This window comes from Chelonoidis abingdonii, chromosome 17, assembly GCF_003597395.2.
Source record: "Chelonoidis abingdonii isolate Lonesome George chromosome 17, CheloAbing_2.0, whole genome shotgun sequence".
Classification (NCBI taxonomy): domain Eukaryota; kingdom Metazoa; phylum Chordata; order Testudines; family Testudinidae; genus Chelonoidis; species Chelonoidis abingdonii.
In genome coordinates this window covers 17,480,298-17,498,429 of record NC_133785.1, presented here as the reverse complement: position 1 = coordinate 17,498,429, position 18,132 = coordinate 17,480,298, and the positions used below count along the sequence as shown (strand labels likewise).

At 45.2% G+C, this 18,132-nt stretch overlaps 1 protein-coding gene across 1 annotated transcript; it reads right to left on the bottom strand.

Moving 5' to 3' along the window:
- Nucleotides 1–897: 897 nt before the first annotated feature.
- RPN1 (ribophorin I) lies at nucleotides 898–14,539 on the bottom strand. The gene is made up of 10 exons (XM_032801334.2): nucleotides 14,209–14,539; nucleotides 11,684–11,748; nucleotides 9,331–9,637; nucleotides 7,751–7,960; nucleotides 5,323–5,515; nucleotides 4,880–4,979; nucleotides 4,440–4,578; nucleotides 3,875–3,994; nucleotides 3,102–3,347; nucleotides 898–1,780 (listed from the first exon to the last, which is right to left on the bottom strand). Exons 1-10 carry the CDS (start codon nucleotides 14,434–14,436, stop codon nucleotides 1,598–1,600), a joined length of 1,791 nt encoding a protein of 596 aa, XP_032657225.1. The 5' UTR covers nucleotides 14,437–14,539; the 3' UTR covers nucleotides 898–1,597.
- Nucleotides 14,540–18,132: the final 3,593 nt, after the last annotated feature.

Genomic DNA, 18,132 nt, shown 5'->3' with positions numbered 1-18,132 from the left:
AACGGGGCAGCAGAAAAGTTTAAGGGGGCTAAGTTAGGAGCTGGAACATGTCCAGGGCTGAGTTTAGTTCCCTATTGGCCAGTGGTGGGAGGAGGATGGGCTGCCTCAGGGGAACCATCTTCACCCCAGAATGGAGCTAGATTTACTCCCAGCTCCTGCCCTGCCAGTCGCCGCTGTTAAGAATTTAAGAACGCCCATACTGGGTCAGACTTAAGGTCCATCTAGCCCAGTATCCTGTCTTCCAAGAGTGGCCAATGTCAGATGCCCTAGAGGGAATGAACAGAACGGGCATTCACCAAGTGATCCATCCCCTGTTGCCCACTCCCAGCCTCTGGCAAACAGGCTAGGGACATAAACCCTGCCCATCTTGGTTAACAGCCAGCGATGGACCTGTCCTCCATGAATTTATCTAGCACTTTTTTGAACTGTTATAATCTTGGCCTTCAAAATATCCTCTGGCAAAGAGTTCCACAGGCTGATTGTGTGTTGTGTGAAGAAATACTTCCTTTTGTTTGTTTTAAACCTGCTGCCTATTAATTTCATTTGGTATCCCCTACTACTTGTGTTATGAGTAAATAACACTTCCTCATTTACTTTCTTCACACCCATCATGATTTTATAGACCTCAATCATATCCCCCTTAGACATTCATTTTCCAAGCTGAAAAATCCCAGTCTTATTAATCTTTCCTCTCCTGCCCATTAACCTCTCCTCCACACAAAGGCTCTTTCTCTTGAGCCTGCCTCATTCAATCACTGAGTCACTCTAGCGTCCTGAGGCATGGGGCACAAGATAAGGCTGCATAAGAAAAAACAATCTGTATATGAGCTTGGCAGTCCCCTAGGTTACTGCAGGAGTCAGCAAGGTCCTTCAGAAATAAAGAGAAAGCGCTGAACATCCATCCTCCCTTGTTTATTTCAATTGGGTCTTGCTTACATATTAAAAACAAAAAAACATAACAGGAACAAGCACAGGCTTTCAGGGGATGAAACCCTCTCAGCTGCACTGAGCTCCAGCCACTGCTTTTATTTTAAACAGGCTCAGAACATTGCCAGCTTGAAAAACCTTATTTTTTGTGACAAAAATCAGTACAAAACTCCTTTGCTCGAGTTCCTTATTCCCCAAAATATACAAGTATAAATTCAAGGGGGAATGGATTTATTTTAAAGCCTTCAGAAGAACAAAGATGCCTTTATTCTCTCTGGTCCCAACGTTCAGACCTGCCATGAGCATGTCTGCACCCAGGCTGTCTGGCTAGTTGTACAGGGACAGTAAGGGCCCTCTTACACAGCAAAATACAGAGTGGAGACTGCTTTATAACCTGTCTTGCCTTGCCTGTGTGGAAGGAACCCTGTTACAACTAAATCCAAACCTTTTTATACCATGGTTCCTTCCACGGCAGATGCTGATAGGCAAACAAGCCCTAAAAGAGACTAAGCCAAAAAACGTTATTTGCAGACATTTTCCATTTCAAATTTTCTCCCTTCCCCGATTTTGCTGACCAAAGAGCATCACTGGTTTGGCTCAGAGCATGTCCACTCAACAGCCTTTAATCTCAACTCACGTTTCTTCCCCCCTCCCACCACTTTAACTGAAGTTATAGTGCATCGAGGATGTTGTCAATTTTGGTGACCAGCTCCTGGCGCTTGTTGGAATGCAGCTTTTCATTCTCAATGTATGTGTCCTTCTTAAGCTTGCCGGCCACCAACCGCTCTGCCTCAACAGACGATTTCAGAACCAGCTCCTTGACTTGACTGTCGAGCTTCTGAATCTCGCTTACCTTGTGGGAGTTCAGAATAAACGAATATTAAAGAGGACTGAACACAAATAGCCCAGTGACACAGCTAAGCAGAAAAGCTGATAGAGAAAGGAAGGCACAGCACAGGATATAGAACATCCTCTCCCACTGGCATGGCTATAAGTGAACATGGCATTTGGAGGGTTCCTCGGGGTGGGGGGCAGAGGCTAAATGGGCAGAGCAGATTTAAATAGAACCTCAGAAGCCAGATACTAGAATTGAGATAGGTGTAATTCTTTCTTTCAGTGATGTTTAATGATAAGTTAGAGACTTTCAAAGCTAGGTCACCAGTACAAATCCAATTCAGGACCGAGCTGGCCAAAAGTAGTAGTTTTCCGGTAATTATTGTGGTTGCTGGGGTGAAGTGAGTTTGGTGGATCTCAATCCAGTTCACAATGGGATCATACCCACAGCACAAAATCTGATCTTCCCCTCAAGGTGGGTGGCTGCTTCAGGTCAGAGCTGAGGCATAAAGGTTGGGAATGGTAGTGTGTGTGCTGTACTGCCATGTTGTTGCAGAGAAAGGAATTCAGTCTACTGGCTGTGGAGGCAGCATCTTCCACCAGTGTGAAACTCACACGTGCACAAAAATACAAGATTAACAAGTAAATGTTTTCAAAACTCTTGGTTTCATTTTACAATGAAACCAGTGAAGCAATGAGATGAGGCACTTTCTATGCAAAAATCAGAGTCCCAGACATAGTCAGTCAAGACAGCAACTGGAGTAGCTGAACATCTGTAAGTGCTGTTCTCGTTATTCCAAAGAAACTATGTAATATGAAGCAACAGCTTCCCACGTGGATTCTGGCAACAAACCCAGAAATAGCCCAGGACCCCAAAATAACTTATTGGCTTGGATAGTTTGATAATATACAATCTGTTGGTATTTTTCAACTTAGAAGATCCACATTCTCATTCCATTTGCTATTACTAGGCGTGTAATGATAAGATAGAAGCAGGATTGTATGTTACAACTGCATTAATAATGTGCCCATGCAGCTGGTCTAGGGGATCTTTTGGAGACAGTGAGTGCTAGTGGCAAGCAACTTTTTATCTCCACACATTTTATAGAGCGATAAAAGCAAGAGTAAAACTACAGCAGAGCAAAAAAACCAAAACAAACAAAAAAACAATTAACTCCATCCCCTACATCTTTCTGACAAGATGCAAGTAATTTTGGAGTGGATGAAAGAGAGAACAGGAGGCAGCAGTTAAGCTAAGCTTCAGAAGACATCTAGAATGGAGGCAGAGTAGCTTACAAGGCTCGCAACAGAGCACAGCTAAGACAAGAGAGAGCTCTTACCTTATCACACATATCAGAGCCTTCTGTCTTCAGCTTGGACTGCAGAGAGGCTACTTCATTGGTCAGGGCCTTATGCTCTGTCTCCAAGGTCTTCTTGCCACTGTTTAGAGTGGAGATGTCCCGTGACTGCTTGTACTTATTCACCGCTTCATCAAAGTGGCGGTACAGGCCCAGTCTCTTGTTCACCAAGGTGAGAACTTGCTCTGTTATGCAGGCCACCTTCATCCTAGCTTCAGCAGCTGGATCCTATAGGGGGTGATAAGGTACATAGACAAGCACATACAAAAAAATTAAATTGAGGCAATGCCTTTTTGCCACACGTGCTATGCAAAAGCATCACAGATCTTACACTTCACAATTTAAAACCAACAGCTGTCAAACGAATGCCAGAATTAGCTTGGTCAGATCATAGAAGCCTCTGGTTGCCTCTAATCAACCAGCCTAGCTCTGGGTTAATAAAAACCAAGGGAAAACATGGAGGAAGGGACTCCCACAGGAGAATCACAAACCAGTTAGATTCAGATGGGCTTGCTGTCCCAGGGCTGGAATATTTTACATGGAAGCTAAAGATGGAGTATCCATCACAAGACAAAAACAATAGGTCTCAAGGTGCTCAGACACTACAGTGATAAGGGACCATGTAAGTACCTAAATAGGAATATTCCAATGGAAAAAACATTTAGCGAGGGCAACTATTTCTACAGGCAATTTCCAACCACCAGGGGAATAAAACTTTCTCCTCAGTCACAAGGCTACAACTTGCCACATAGTACCTTGGTGATGGCGAAATCAAGCCTGACATAGAAGATCACTGTGAAGAACAAGATGTAAAAGGCTCCAACCACCAACAGCGGCTCCTGCAGCATAAGGATCTTGTTGAAGGTGTAGTGCACCTGCAAAACAGGATTCAGAGAATGATCAATGACTTACCATTAATCAAGGGAGAAACTTCAAGCACCTGAATGTTCCTAAAATCAAGGAAGAATAGTTATGGCACACAGAATGGATCCAGCTCAGATAATGCCAACTGTGTAGTCAAGAACCTAAACACATTGCTGGTTTTCTTTATCTCTTGAGCAACAAGCTTCCCCAATAGGGCTGTGCGTTGGCTATACTGGCTTTCCTTAAGGGCTGCAACCCAGTGAGAATCTGTAATGCAGACACATCTTCCAGCACAGAGAACTTCACATAGTAACAGAAAAGCAAAGCCACACAATTTGCATGTCATTTTCCAGGAACGCCTCAGCCCCAGACCAGATATTGTTATGACTACAAAGGTGAGCGGGGAAGAGGCATGCTTGCTCATTTAAGTTATTCAAACAAAGGGACCAAGCCTACCACAACGTCCTGGATGTGCTGCTCTACCAGGTTGTTCTTGTGCGCTACAATAACTGGGCGTCCAAATGTATCCAGGTAGGTGTAGTGGAGCTCGTCAGTGCCTCGGTTGATTTCATATGGGCTGTCCACGTGAATATTTCTGCAGGAATAAACAGATGCTCCCACATGATTCTAACATGTCTGAGATGGGATGGTTTAAGATTTGATTGGCCAGTTGTGGCCCAATGCACACTACTCAATTGCACATTGAAAACAAGTTCACTGCAGTTTAAGAAGCAATTTATAATATGTGACAGACTGTGCTCCAAGGTGTCTTCTGTGCTCGTGTCAGCTGTTGTGTTTTCATGGTGCTCTGTCCCCAAGAGCAGACAGGAGACTTGGCCATCAATGCACAGGTAAAGCATTTTCAGCAGTAACAGCACAAGAGCAGTGTCACTTACTTGGCACCTTCTGGCAGGATTATCTTTACAGTCAGAGAGTCTGCAACTTGCTCATCAAACACATGGTCAATGAACCTCATCTTCAGGGCATACTGGTCACCTGAGAGAAGGCAGAAAGGACAGAAAAAATTCCAGGTAGTTTAACAAAACAGGCTTCCATGGGAAGGTTTTCTCAATGTCTGTGAATCTCAGGATGCTGAAGGACTGGGGCTGTATGCACTCCTCAGCAGTGGATCATTTGGCTCCCCTGAAAATGGCAGTTTTTGACAAGAGGTGTAAGAATACAGGAAGAGGCACATGCAAGCTGGTGACTGGCTTGTTAGTTACAGAAGTAACAGCAAGCAATAAAAGCTAAAAGGTTACAAGGGCCCCATACTGTACCAATGTCAGATTTCTAACACAGTTAGTCTGGTCTTTTGCTACTCCAATTCTGTGACACCCACCAAGGTTATAGAGATATTCATAGCTAGGCAGGTTGTAGCCAATGATGTAATGGGTCTTCCAGCCCCCAAAGAGCGGGAAGCGGGGGCGGATCTCCATCTCCACAGAGTCATCCAGGATGAGAAGGTGGCTGGTAGAGATGTTTCCAATTTCATCTCGGTAATATACATCCTGAGCCGCAGCAGGAAGAATGGTCTGCATGGGAGAAAGAAGCAGCACTCAGTGCATTTGCTAGAGAAAGAGAATTTCAACTAGAATAGGCAAAGCAGCCACTGATGACACTTGGTTCAGCTTCAGTGAGGAATAGCACCACTTTCACCCACGAAAGCTCATGCTCCAAAATGTCTGTTAGTCTATAAGATGCCACAGGATTCTTTGCTGCTTTTACAGATCCAGACTAACACAGCTACCCCTCTGATACTTTCCACAAGAAGCAACAAAATAACTTCTTGGCAGTAGCATGTGGTAAAATGGTGTCAATGTAAGTGATCAACCACAATGTGCTCAGCAAAAGCTATTGCCCATATTCAGAGAAGTTATAAATGACAAAGCCCTATTGGATCTTCCGGTCTATGGTCTTGAAGTCAATGTAATGCTATTCCCTACAGAACAGTGTCAGTGGTACTTTATCCAGTCCAGTTTCCCAAGCAATGAGGGACATGCCTACCACAATGTCTTGGATGTGATGCTCTACCACTTCCTTCAAGAGTCTATTTCACATCCTATCTGATCAGCCTAAATTCCCATTTCATTCTATCCCATTGCTCCTAGTGGGCTGAGCTTGTGAATTCACACACTCAGCTCAGTAACATTTCTGAGTCTTGATGTCATGTGACAATTTAACACTGCATGCAATCAATTCCAAAATGTCAGGGAATATTCTAGGCATCAATGGGCAGAACCCCCCAGATTCTGGTGAAAAAAATCAGAAAACCGGAAGGGGAAATGGGGGACGCAGCTCCTAGCATCTGATCAGCAAAACAAGCGGCTTCAACCAGCTCTGTAATTGTCAACAAATCAAAGAACTTGTTGATGGCAACCATTAACACGTTCCAGCATAACAATGGGAATAATAGTCTGGGAGGAGGAGGATGGTGGAGCCCCGCCATGGGGGGGGAAAAAGAGGGGAGTGGCAGGGTGGCACAGAGAACCCGTTTCATGAGGCAGGTTACCGGGAGTCCCTGAAATAGAAGGAGGTGGGAGGGTGGTGTGATGATTTGGAGAATCTGTCTGTACAATTTGAGTTCTGGTTGATGAGGATATGAAGTTGTTACTATAAAAACTGCTGTATCACTGAATGCCTCTATGTAAATGTGAAATCTGCCATTGCTGACAGGGCTGAAAACACATTTCCAGACAATGGTTGGTCACTAGACCTTCAGTTGCTGCTTATTCAGATGGAAATATCTGAAGGACAATGGGTTGGCTAAGGTTAGGAGAACTACTTTTCTCCAACACCTCAACAAGGTGTTTGGAGAGTGGAAAATTCCTATACAACACAGAGAGAGCAGATGTGGCAAAGCAGGAGTTTAGAAGGACTCAAAGTGAAGGAGGGAGGGAGTCAGTTTAGCAGTCGGATCAACCAAGGTCAGGAAAGCAAGCTGACCTATGCCAGAGAGGGGCTCCATGGTTCAGAAATTATGCCATAAGCTGCAGAAAGGATCCTGGACACCCCACAAGACCTTGAGCCCAGCCCAAAGAATGCTCCAGAGTGGCGAAGAAACTGAGGCAAGGAAGTGCATGTAATGTTTATTATTTGTGTATACATTTGTGTATTTTTTGTGCTATCAAGCAAAGAGCAATGGTATTTTACAATTCTGTGCAGTCTGTGTATATGTTATGTGACACACTTATCTTGTGTCCCTGAAGCATTAACCCAGAATGTGGCAGGAGTTCTGGGAGAGGGTATGTTTAAGCTACAGGGGAGTCTGGGGGAAGGGTAGTTGGACCGCAGGCTTACAGCTCTCAGGAGGGGTACTAGACAGAGGATTGGTACCCCAAAAGTGTGCCTAGAGACTCCAAGCTAGAGGCAGTGAATGACTGTTCAGATTCTGGAGGCGTAAAGCACACAGCAATTCAGAATTTGGATCCCTTCACAGCAGTTTGGTGTGTGCCCAAGAAGGGATGTTCAGCTGGATCTCTGACAGGTAGTACACAGGCAGCTTGTGAGGAGAATGTAGGATGCACAGAACACTTGGTTTATGCAGTAAGACTACAGAAGCAACAAAGTGTGTGACACCTCCCGCTCCCGTTATACCCTCCTGTACTACCTTGAGTAATTCCTCTTCGGTAATGACATCTTGTAAATATTTGAAAGCTTTTTATGTTTCTCCCTTATCCCTTGTGTACTGTTGCCAAACAAGAGACAAAAGAAAGGGCAACAGGATTTTCTATAGGAAGGTGGTAAGAAAGAGGGCACAAAATGCAAACCTTAAAAGATTTGACAGAAGATATTCCACTGTCTGGCTGCCTTTGGTAGTCATATCTGGAGAAAGGCCCTTTGAGCACAGCTCCTGTGTGCTTTAAGTCAACAGTCTCTTCTACAGCAATATTTCCCCAGTGAGACACTTCAATGACCCGTATCATACTGGTGATGGTCAGGAATGGGTTGTTATTTTCATAGTGTACCTTAAGGATGTCCTGAGAAGGAAAGAAAATAAGATATAAATCCCAGACAAGGAAGTAACAAACCCAGGGAGGGAAGGATTCCCCCTCCATCAAATCCCACAGTGAATCATTCCATTATAGTGACAGCCATCCCTGGACCCCCTTTTTTGATTTATAACAGCTGGTCATACAATACCCGGTGTAAAATGCACACAGCTCAAAACTAACACACCTAAACTGAAGCTCAGCTCTGATACTTTGGAGATATCAATTAAAGCACTTTAGCAAAATTTCAGCATCTGTTCCGGCTGTTTTAACTGCTCAAGTGAAAGCAGCTGAATGGATATGCTATGTTTCACAAGTGACTGCTCACAACAAGGGAAGTTAACATGGGCAGATAGGAAGCCCCTAGATACTGAGATGTCCCCTGCCATCAATACAACTGACTGCAGGTAGCAGGATTCACTGAGCTAACTGATGGATGCTTTGGACTGGAGAGAATCAGGATCCCAGAGCAAAGGAGTTCTCATACAGACCAGTAACAATTAGACAACTTGGACAGGGGGATATCTCCTATCAGCACCCCAAGATAAACAAGACCATCTGACCCATATGTTCCAAGGTGCCATTCCTTTGAGCCCACACCATCATGAGAGTAACTGAGTTCCTGACATAAATCCACTGGAACAACTGGTGATGCGTGGGTGAAACTTGACAGGAAAAACAGCCAGATGTTCACGTGATTGGCTTAATACTTAAGTGGTGCTAAATCAAACTCTGAATCTTGCAGCGAGAATGCGGATACTGCATATTAAGGACAATACGTACAAAGTAACTAGGTTGTATATCAACAGTCTCTTCTCCATACTATCCCATGAGCTTCCTTAAATATTATACACTCAGAGTAGCAGGTGTTTGCCCCTCAGCATGTTACAACTATTTCCTTTTAATTTTTTTGAAGTGAATTTAGTGTTGCTGAATCAAGTCCTCTCCGTGTACTCAGACCAGGTATAGCAAAAGCAGCTGCAGTTGAAACTCTTCCCCCTACCACCCATAACATCCATGCCCTGGAGAGAGACCCTTCTCTCCAAGGGTTTCTCATTGGCAGTCTCAGCGGAGAGGCAAGTCCAGAGGCAATTAATGCCAACTGTGGTGGCTCTGTGATACTGACACTTGCCCATTAGGAACTGGACTGAGAAATACCAACTTAATTCTCATAAGCCACCAGTTTTCAGACACTTGCCACTATCCTAATCTGTGACTTACAGGCAAATGCCTCTATATCTCATTCAACTTCTTGAGCCGTAATTGACATATTTATGTGGTGCACTTTGCAGGACAACGGCCTATAATTTATTTTCAAGAGCCTTTCAGACAGAGTTTCACTAGCCACAAGAGTTTACCTGACTATATGGTGGGATGTCCTTGAAGGGCCCATATTCAATCATGTCCTCTGACCGGGTTGGATTGCCCAGCTTGGTGTAGTTCTCTATGTTCCTGGAGGCCAGTTTCACTCGCGTAGTTTGGGTCTTCGTTGGGTATGGCGAGTAGAAATAATGATTCCCTTCAAAGACCACAAACTGTTTCTCTGCCTGTGTGATGTGCGTGGGGTACGGCTGCAGGACATGCGTGAAAACTGTTTCGATAGATAAACGGATCTTGGCACCTGGCGCCAGAGGCGATGGCAACTTCACGGTGAAGAATTTGCCACTGAAAGGGAGAACAGCAGGAAAGCTATAAACACCAAGATCTCCACTGACCTGACGCACACTCTTAAGCCCCTGCAACATACACTGGTGCAAAGGGGAACCTGGAAGTTTTCTATCTGCTCTTAAAGAGCTTCCTCCTGCAAAACTGAGAGTGCTGTACAAAGGGCATTGCAGGATCAGGCTTAAAGTAGATTTCTGCCAGTAGCCTGGTGCTCGTTCCTCATGAGGAAAATTCTGTTATACTGTGTGGGTACATTTACATATAAATGGTGACGGAGCAGTCTATAATTGGATATCATTTGGCACAGGCCTGAATGGATACTCAAAGGGAATCAAGCCAACATACCATCTGTGTGATGTTTTTGGATAGAGACCCTGGTGTGTTCCTTTCACCATTTCTCTACAGCTGCACTTCACTGTGGATTTTCCATTATTCTCTAGGTGGAGAGAATTATCTAAAATGGACCATGGGCAATGATCTGACAGGAAAATAAACATCCTAAGTTCCTGCTCCTAAGAGTCTGTTACCTCTCAAGTCAGCACTACTTGTTCTCCCACTGGACTGAAGCTGAATAAGGATTAGGGTGACCAGACAGCAGATGTGAAAAAATCAGGACTGGAGGTGAGGGGTAATAGGAGCCTATATAAGAAAAAGACCCAAAAATCGGGACATCTGGTCACCCTAATAAGGATGTCCATGGCCAGGGACCCAGCAGGGGTATCCTGCAGACAGTGAATTTTGGAGGTATGGGACTACAGAAAACAACTTTTCACCTAATCCACAGCAGAGTTCTCTTGCAGCCTTCAAAGAAACAGACAATGGAAGGAGAGTAGCTAACAGCCCCACTGGATGGACCTTGGCAGTTGCAGGAAGGGAGCAGTCTCTAACTCACTTGTGATGCAGCTCTCCACCTGGATTAGTTGGGGCACCGTCAGCCAGTCATAGCTATGAAGTGGGCACTGTTTTGCCTTGATAATTCAGTGTTTCACTCCATAGCTACAAACCTCTTGAGATCACCAGCAACTAGTGCTGAACCAGTTTAAAAAGCTCACCTTATTTAATAGCTAACATGCACAGCCTCTAAAAGAGCCTTGCACTACAAATTTCTGCTCTCCCAAGCGTGTTGCAAATGTGAGATACTTCCCCAAGTGTGGCACATGTGGAGCCTCTGGCTAGAAAGAGTGCGCTATCTCTGGGTTAGGGGCTACAGGCCCATTTTAAGCTGCAGAATCTAACACCCTGCAGCAAAAATATGGTTCAGTATTGCAGCGTAAACAGAGCCAAACCAAATTTGTAACTCTATGTGATGGGCAGTACAGACCCTTAAGGGGCCCATGTGGTTCTAATGCATCTCCATCCCAGTTTCCCTAATACAGGGAGGTGGCAACAGATGTTCTGACAGGAGAGTTTCATAAGATGTTAGGATCCAGGGGGAGTTCCCTACATAGCAGAGGAAGACCCCTGTACTGCATCCCTAATAGAGGAACTTACAAAGAGAGAGCAGTCTCTAAGGGGAGAAGCTGCCAGACAGACTTCTTCATTTCCCCAGGAAACTGAGGGCATCTACTTTTGCTGACCTGGGAATCAGGTTCTACACTGTAGACTATCTGGTTCATTTGAATAGCCAGCACAGAGACCTAAAATTACATGCAGGACCTCCCAGAGAAGGAGGGGATTTTTTGTTTCATTTAAGCAGAGGGGCTTCTGGAGCTTGCGATGGGGACTGGAACTGAGGTTCTGCCATTATGTGTTACCTGTATTCTCAAATTGTGCTACAGGCTATAGTGTGAAAGGTGAGATAGGTCAGTCTGTGGTGTGAAACATAAGATAGGCCTTGGAAAGAATCAAGGACACCCAACCACCATCAAGATTGTTGTAGGGGCTGTGTGATGAGATATTCAAGTGCTGGACTTGCTCCTTAGACTAACATCTCTCTTGATTCTGCTGTTACTTGACTGGGGAGCTCCAATTTAAATGAGTAAGTTACAAATACTGGTCCCTACCAGAACTGCTCCTTTTTATTTGGCATTACAAGGTAAGACTCACCTTTTACCTTTCACCTTAGTCTCCCGCACCTCCAGGGTGTTCTCCTCCTCTTCCTCACCTTTCACCTGTTCCAAAAACAGAACATTACATCCTGATCACCATGTCACCATTTAGGCTTTCCAGGTGAAGCAGCTGAATTTATCAGCTCAAATACTACACAATTCCTATTTATTTCTTATTGGAGGACACAACACGCATACTAGTTGACAAAAAAAATTGTTTATTAAAGACCCAATATCTATTAGCATCACAATCATTAGTACTGGCCAACTCAACAAACTGTGGTCTGTATCCAAGAATAGAAACTGGAGGCTCCTGTTGAAGTTTTTGAAGCTTTTGCCAGTGTCCTAGGCTGATTCCCAAGCTAGCAAAGGCATGGAACTGAGTCTGTCAATAGCCGACTCTACTCCTCCAGCAGGCCGTTTAACCGAGCTTCTCTCACTGGAGCTCCTAGAAGAGTGGCCACCAAATGAAAAAAGCAAAGGCTGGCACGACCATTTCACTGTTGTCATCAGAAAGCAGCACCTGCACAGCTACTCTCTCAAACTTCTTGAGGAAAAGAGTGCTGGATTGATAGCCCTAGAATTGGAGACTCAGGTCTGCTAAACATCCGTAGGACAAATGCAGCCTGAAAAATGAAAGCTTTCCCCATGCATCTCTGGATCCTGCTCCAACAAGTATCTATACTGCTCTGGAAAGACCACATTTAGAGGTGGTAAATGAAACACACAGATTAGCGTCATTCTCATGTCTCATTCCCTTTTGAGACACTGTAAGCAAGGTTACCCAGCCTCCTTGTTTCACAGTCATAATAATGGCCTTTTAGTAGCCTAATTATTTTTAGAACACCAGCAGCATGCTAGGAACTTTACAGACATCTGATGGCGACAACCCTCAGTCACTACCAAACTGAGCTGGCTTTGAACAGGGGACCTAGAAGTGAAAGTCTCTGTATCCTATCACCAGGCCACTTGAGTGCTATCAAAAGCAGCACACAGAATACGCATGCAAAAGCCTTTGTTTCAGGACCACATTAACACTATGTGGACCAACGTCTGCTGTGTTACACCAGCATAAGCCTGGAGTAACCCTTCTAAAGTTGATCCAGATTTATGCTGGCATAGGATAATGATTTATTCTTCATATTGCAGTGGTGCCTAAACTGTGTTAAGCTCTATTCGCAGAAGCAGTTGCTGTGTACAGCTCAAGAACCTGAAAGCAAAATTTAGATCAAAGCAGAACTTGATCCTTTGTGTTTCAGTGGAGTTCTATTGATAATCTCTACTACTACTTTAAATCTCAACTGTATTTTTAAAGCATTAGGCTATTATTCTAATATGTTGCCCTTTTATAGGATACACCAGGAAATTTCAAAGGCTTAAGACTTACATCTCAAGCTCTGAGGTAGGGCAGCATTATTTATCCTTTGTGGTAGGGGAAAATGAGGCAGAGTGGTGAAGTGACTTTGCCCAGGGTGATACAGTAAGTCAGTTGCAGAGCTGGAATCAAAGCCCAAAAATCCTAGCTCCCAGCTCCTTGAACTAACAGCTGCTTTTCAGAATCACTCACCACTAAATACTGTAAGCGGTTCAAGTGCTCGAAGAAGGTTATTAGTGGATGAAAGAGTCAGGCAGCCACCTGACAGTTGCCCATTCAGACTCAGGGCCCAGCTTGTATTTACATCTTTCACTCTTTCATTTATATGGATCTCCTTCTAAACTTCAAGCCACACCAAGCTGAATCTAAATAACTGCAAGGATATGAATGTTAACTGTCAAATCACTAACCCACCTACCCCTGGCATAACAAAGCCACTCTTTGCCCACACCAAAAATAAGAACTTAAATCTACACTATAAGAGCAGGTGGGGTCCCTACTACTAAAGACATACAGAAAGTGCCAAGAAATAATAATGTTTAAGAAGCTGGATGGATCTCATGCAAGTGGCCTGCAGCAGCTGGCATTATGCCTTAGGGAACACAATGTGGAGGTTTTTACTAAGACACCACTTGGATTTCTCCATCTCCCCTCACGGTGTGGTTAGTGGTTGCACTGCAACGGCTGAGGCACTTATGCTTACGTGTCAGTCTCTGCCAGGCAGGGACGTGGCTGTCACTGCACCATCAGCCCAGAATCAAAGGCAGGAGAAAAACGAACGGCCACCAGAGGGGAAAGAAAGAAGCACGCGGCTGGGGCTGCCCGGGCAGCCAGCTCTGCCCAGGCGCTGCCCCAGCTTGGCAGGGCGGCCAGCAAGGCCGCTTGCACGCCCCGGAGGTGGAGATGTCCGTGCCTGCAGTGAGCGACCTCTGGGTTCCCCAGCACCGCACCGCTCACACACGAGGGAGGGCCGTGCAGGCGTTGGGGCCCCCCCCGCCACAGGGGCACCAACGTGGGGGGGGGTCCCGCCACGCAGAGGCCGCGCCGCAGAACGGGCCAGGCCGAGGGTCACTGAGGGGAAGGGGACGGGGACGAGCCCCTGCGGACGAGCGGGCGCAGCTGCCGCGCGGGCCGGGGAGCGCACTCACCTGCACCCCGAGGTAGGCCAGGCGGCTCTCCAGGCCGGGGTCCAGCGCCAGCAGGAAGGAGCTCGCGCCCCCGGAGCCCCCCGCCGGGTTGGCCAGGCTCAGCTCGGCCGTCACCTTGGCCAGGTGGGTGCTGAGATCCACTGTCCGCTTGACCTCCTCATTGAGCAGCTCCGGGGCCGCCAGGGCGCAGCCTAGGCAGAGAAGCAGGCGGCAGGCGAGGCCCTCCATGGCCGGGCAGGCAGCGGATGAAACCGGATGGACTCACACAGTTAGCGGCGGGGGCCCTCATCTATCGGGGAGGGCGCAAGATGGCAGCGCCCAGGCGAGGGAGGGACAAGATGGCGGCGCCCACCGGTGGACTAGGGCACAAGATGGCGGCGCGCATAACCGCAAGGACCCCGTCAGTCTCTACGACCAAGGGGGCTACGCGGATGCCTAACTGAAAATGCTACGGCTAAGGAGGGCGCGGAGCCTGCCAATTCTCCTGTAGGATCAGAAAAATCCTAAGTTAGTGAGAGCTCAGACCTCATTGCAGAGATTGTCCATATATTGTGCCGAGGGTGGATACTGAGTCTGTTCTTCATAGCTTCCTCCTGGAACCTGGATAGACCTAGGCAGAGCCTGGCAATGAAGTTTATAGTGAGGCCAACCCTCAGAAACCACAGAACAGGCTCCAGTATCATGAGAGTTCATTCAAACAATAAATGTGGGTATTTCACCCTTTACCATCTAGTTTCTGAGCCACCTTTAGGGTGCATTGGGGTCAAGCTTTTCAACCGTAAGGGCTAGAGATTTTTTTAAAATTGAAATATGAGCCTCTCATCATCATGACTCCAAGAGCTGGGGGGCTTTAAGAAAGCCACCAAATATCAGAAGAAGCATGATCAAATCATAAGAAATGGTAATGCTGCTGTCAATATCAGTAACCCTTAGCTTCTTGTTAATTAGTTGGGCCCAAAAATGATAAGACTGGCTTTAAAATAATTTGATTTTTAAAAAAATTTTTCTTTCTGAGCTATTTTGGACGCCACTGGATCATGTTTTCAAGTTTTTTTCTCTATGATCATGGAAGCTATAAACTTGGAAGAACAAGAACAAAAAGACAACTGAGATTCTCATGTAGGATTCCAGGAGCTGGGGCTTTATGAAAAGCACCAAATAATGCAGGCCTTGTAATAGGGTGACAAAAAGCTAACATAGAGTACTTAATCACAGACTGATGAGCCCAAATGGAGAGCCGAGACAACTCAAGGGCCTTTGCCAGATTTTGGCTGGAAATGGTCCACAAGAGATTTGACCCTAAACCAGCCATGAAGCCGTAAGCATTGTGTTTTGGGACTGAAGGGGGAAATGGGCTGCTGTGTTTTCCAGGAGTCAGGGAAGATGTGTTTTGGAGCTGGTGCAGGAAATCGGGTGTTGTGTCCTGTGGCTATCAGGGAGGGCAGGGAATGGAGAGGGGTGTTGAAGGTGTGTTTTGAGGCCCTGACTAGGGATTTTAGTTGTTGGGTGTGGATATGATTATGATGCTCTTTACATGGAGTTCTAGTGCTTGTTTCATTGTCCCTTCCATTCTGAATTTATGAGCTGTATATGTTGAGAGTTGCCTTGTTTGGCATCTGATGTTTTGTTTATCTGAGAGAAGGAGAGTAACAAAGGAAAGTTTAAACTGAATCAAAATATGATGTTCTTTAAAGGGAGCAAAATCACCTAGTGCTTAAAAAAGAAGCCAATAACTTAATTAATGGTGAAATAAAGCTGAAGTTTGAAACATCCAAGACAGCCAAAGACATAGTAACCACAACTGACCTAACCCAGGCAAAGAGAAGTTCTAGCAGTAAAAGTTTCACTGCTTTAACAGATGACCATGCACTGGGGTGACTGGCACCTTATATAATAAGCATCTAAAATAGGAAATGGCTAGAATTTGGCATTTTTTACTGTGATTGCAGGATTGAGGCCTTAGACTGCAATTTCTTTGGAGCAACAATCATCTTTTTATACTATTTGTACAGCACGAACACAATGGGGCCCCTACGTGCTACCATAATACAAATAATAAATCCTAATTTCTCTGAGCCGAGACTGCAAAATATGAGAAGGGTGTTATCTAAAAGATAGTCCTAAACTGCAGTGTTTGGATCTAGAGGCAAACTCTCCCAAAGTTTGGGAGAGATTAGATCAGATCCAGGATTCAGGTGAGGCCTTTTCTAGTACAGAATAGGAGGGAGAACCTTTTTTAATTCTCTGCCTCCCCTCTTCTTGCCAAACATGCTACCTCAGTATTTTTGCTTTATTTTGATATTAGTGCTATTGAAACTTGTAAGATTAACAGCTTTGGATACTGAATACATTGAACACCAGAACAAATATAGGATGGGCCAGCTTCCTTCACCCAGTCCTGCCAATGTGCCTCAGACAGGCAGCCTGGACAGACTGCACCTCCCTCACCGTGTGTCTGTGGTGACGTTTCTGGACAATACCAGCAACAAAAATGTGACATAATTTGGGTTGGTCTCATGTGCAGTCTAAGGCTCCCCTCCTGTGCTCTGGGGAGCAGGCAAGATAAGGAAATACACAAGGTTCCCTAAACAGTTCAGATGGGTTGTGCTTACCATGCCCCTGTTCTCCAGAGCCATCCGAGAGCAGTAATTTTGTAAATGGGAACTTCTTTCCTGTTTTGATAAAGCGAGAACAGAGCAGGCGGATCATGGGATGCGGAAATGTGATGTATGGGATCCAAAACAAAGTTGCTGCTGGGTCTAATTTAAGGCCTGTCAGCCTGGCTGAAGTTCTCGGGAGTTGTGGCTGATTTATGGTGGTATTATATGCGTGCAGTTTATTTTCCTCGGAAAGTTAATCTGCTCAAGATTCTCGTTTCACCTTTCTGGCCCTCAGCCCAAATCTTTGGTTTTTGCCTCCATTTCAACAGAAATAAATCCGCTCTTAACTGTGGCTTCAGTGACTCTTCACACACCCGGCTCCAGTCACTATCCCATCTGGCTTCCCAGAAATAATTAATCCTTCCAGCATAGGACCTTCACTGCCACAAAAGCAAATGAACATTTCTGTGTATATTAGAGGTGGATGGGCCCAAACAAAACCCCACCTTTAATCTTTGTGGTTCCAGAGCCAAAGTTCTCTCTCTTGAATGGGCAAAATCCAAACCCCAGATCTACTCTACTGAATTTGAACGAGGAGTACTTGTTACAATTTAGAGACTAACAAATTTATTTGAGCATAAGTTTTCATGGGCTAAAACAGCCCATGAAAGCTTATGCTCAAATCAATTTGCTAGTCTCTAAAGTGCCACAAGTGCTCCTTGTTCTTTTTGCTGAAACAGGCTAACGCGGCTACCACTCTAAAACCTATCTACTGAATTTGTATCAGAGGGGTAGTGGTGTTAGTCTGTATCCACAGAAACAATGAGGAGTCTGGTGGCACTTTAAAAACTAACAGATTTATTTGGGCATAAGCTTTCGTAGGTAAAAAACCCACTTCTTGCCCAAATAAATCTGTTAGTCTTCAAGGTGCCACCGGGCTCCTCAACTATTGAATTTGGAGATTCAGATTCTGAATCCAAATTTGAACTCCCCCGAAGTCTGGTGTGTTCAGAATCAGATGTTACATACCATAGCTTCAAGGTGCAACTCAGATCTGACTCTATTGTTCAGATCCAGGCCTTTGGCCCATCTCTAATTTAAATCATCAAGTCACACTTTAATATTAGTATTAATGCTGCCTCCGATGCAAATTTAAAAGATTTAAATCTTGCCAATATGGGCCTAATTCATTCTTAGTGTGACTGTGGTGTTTTCAGGGATCTTGCATCCAGGATCAGTTTGGCCCTGTAGGCCCAATTGACTGTTGTCCTGCACTTTGTGTAGTCATTTACACCTGTACACCTGAAATCCTTCTGGCATTGCA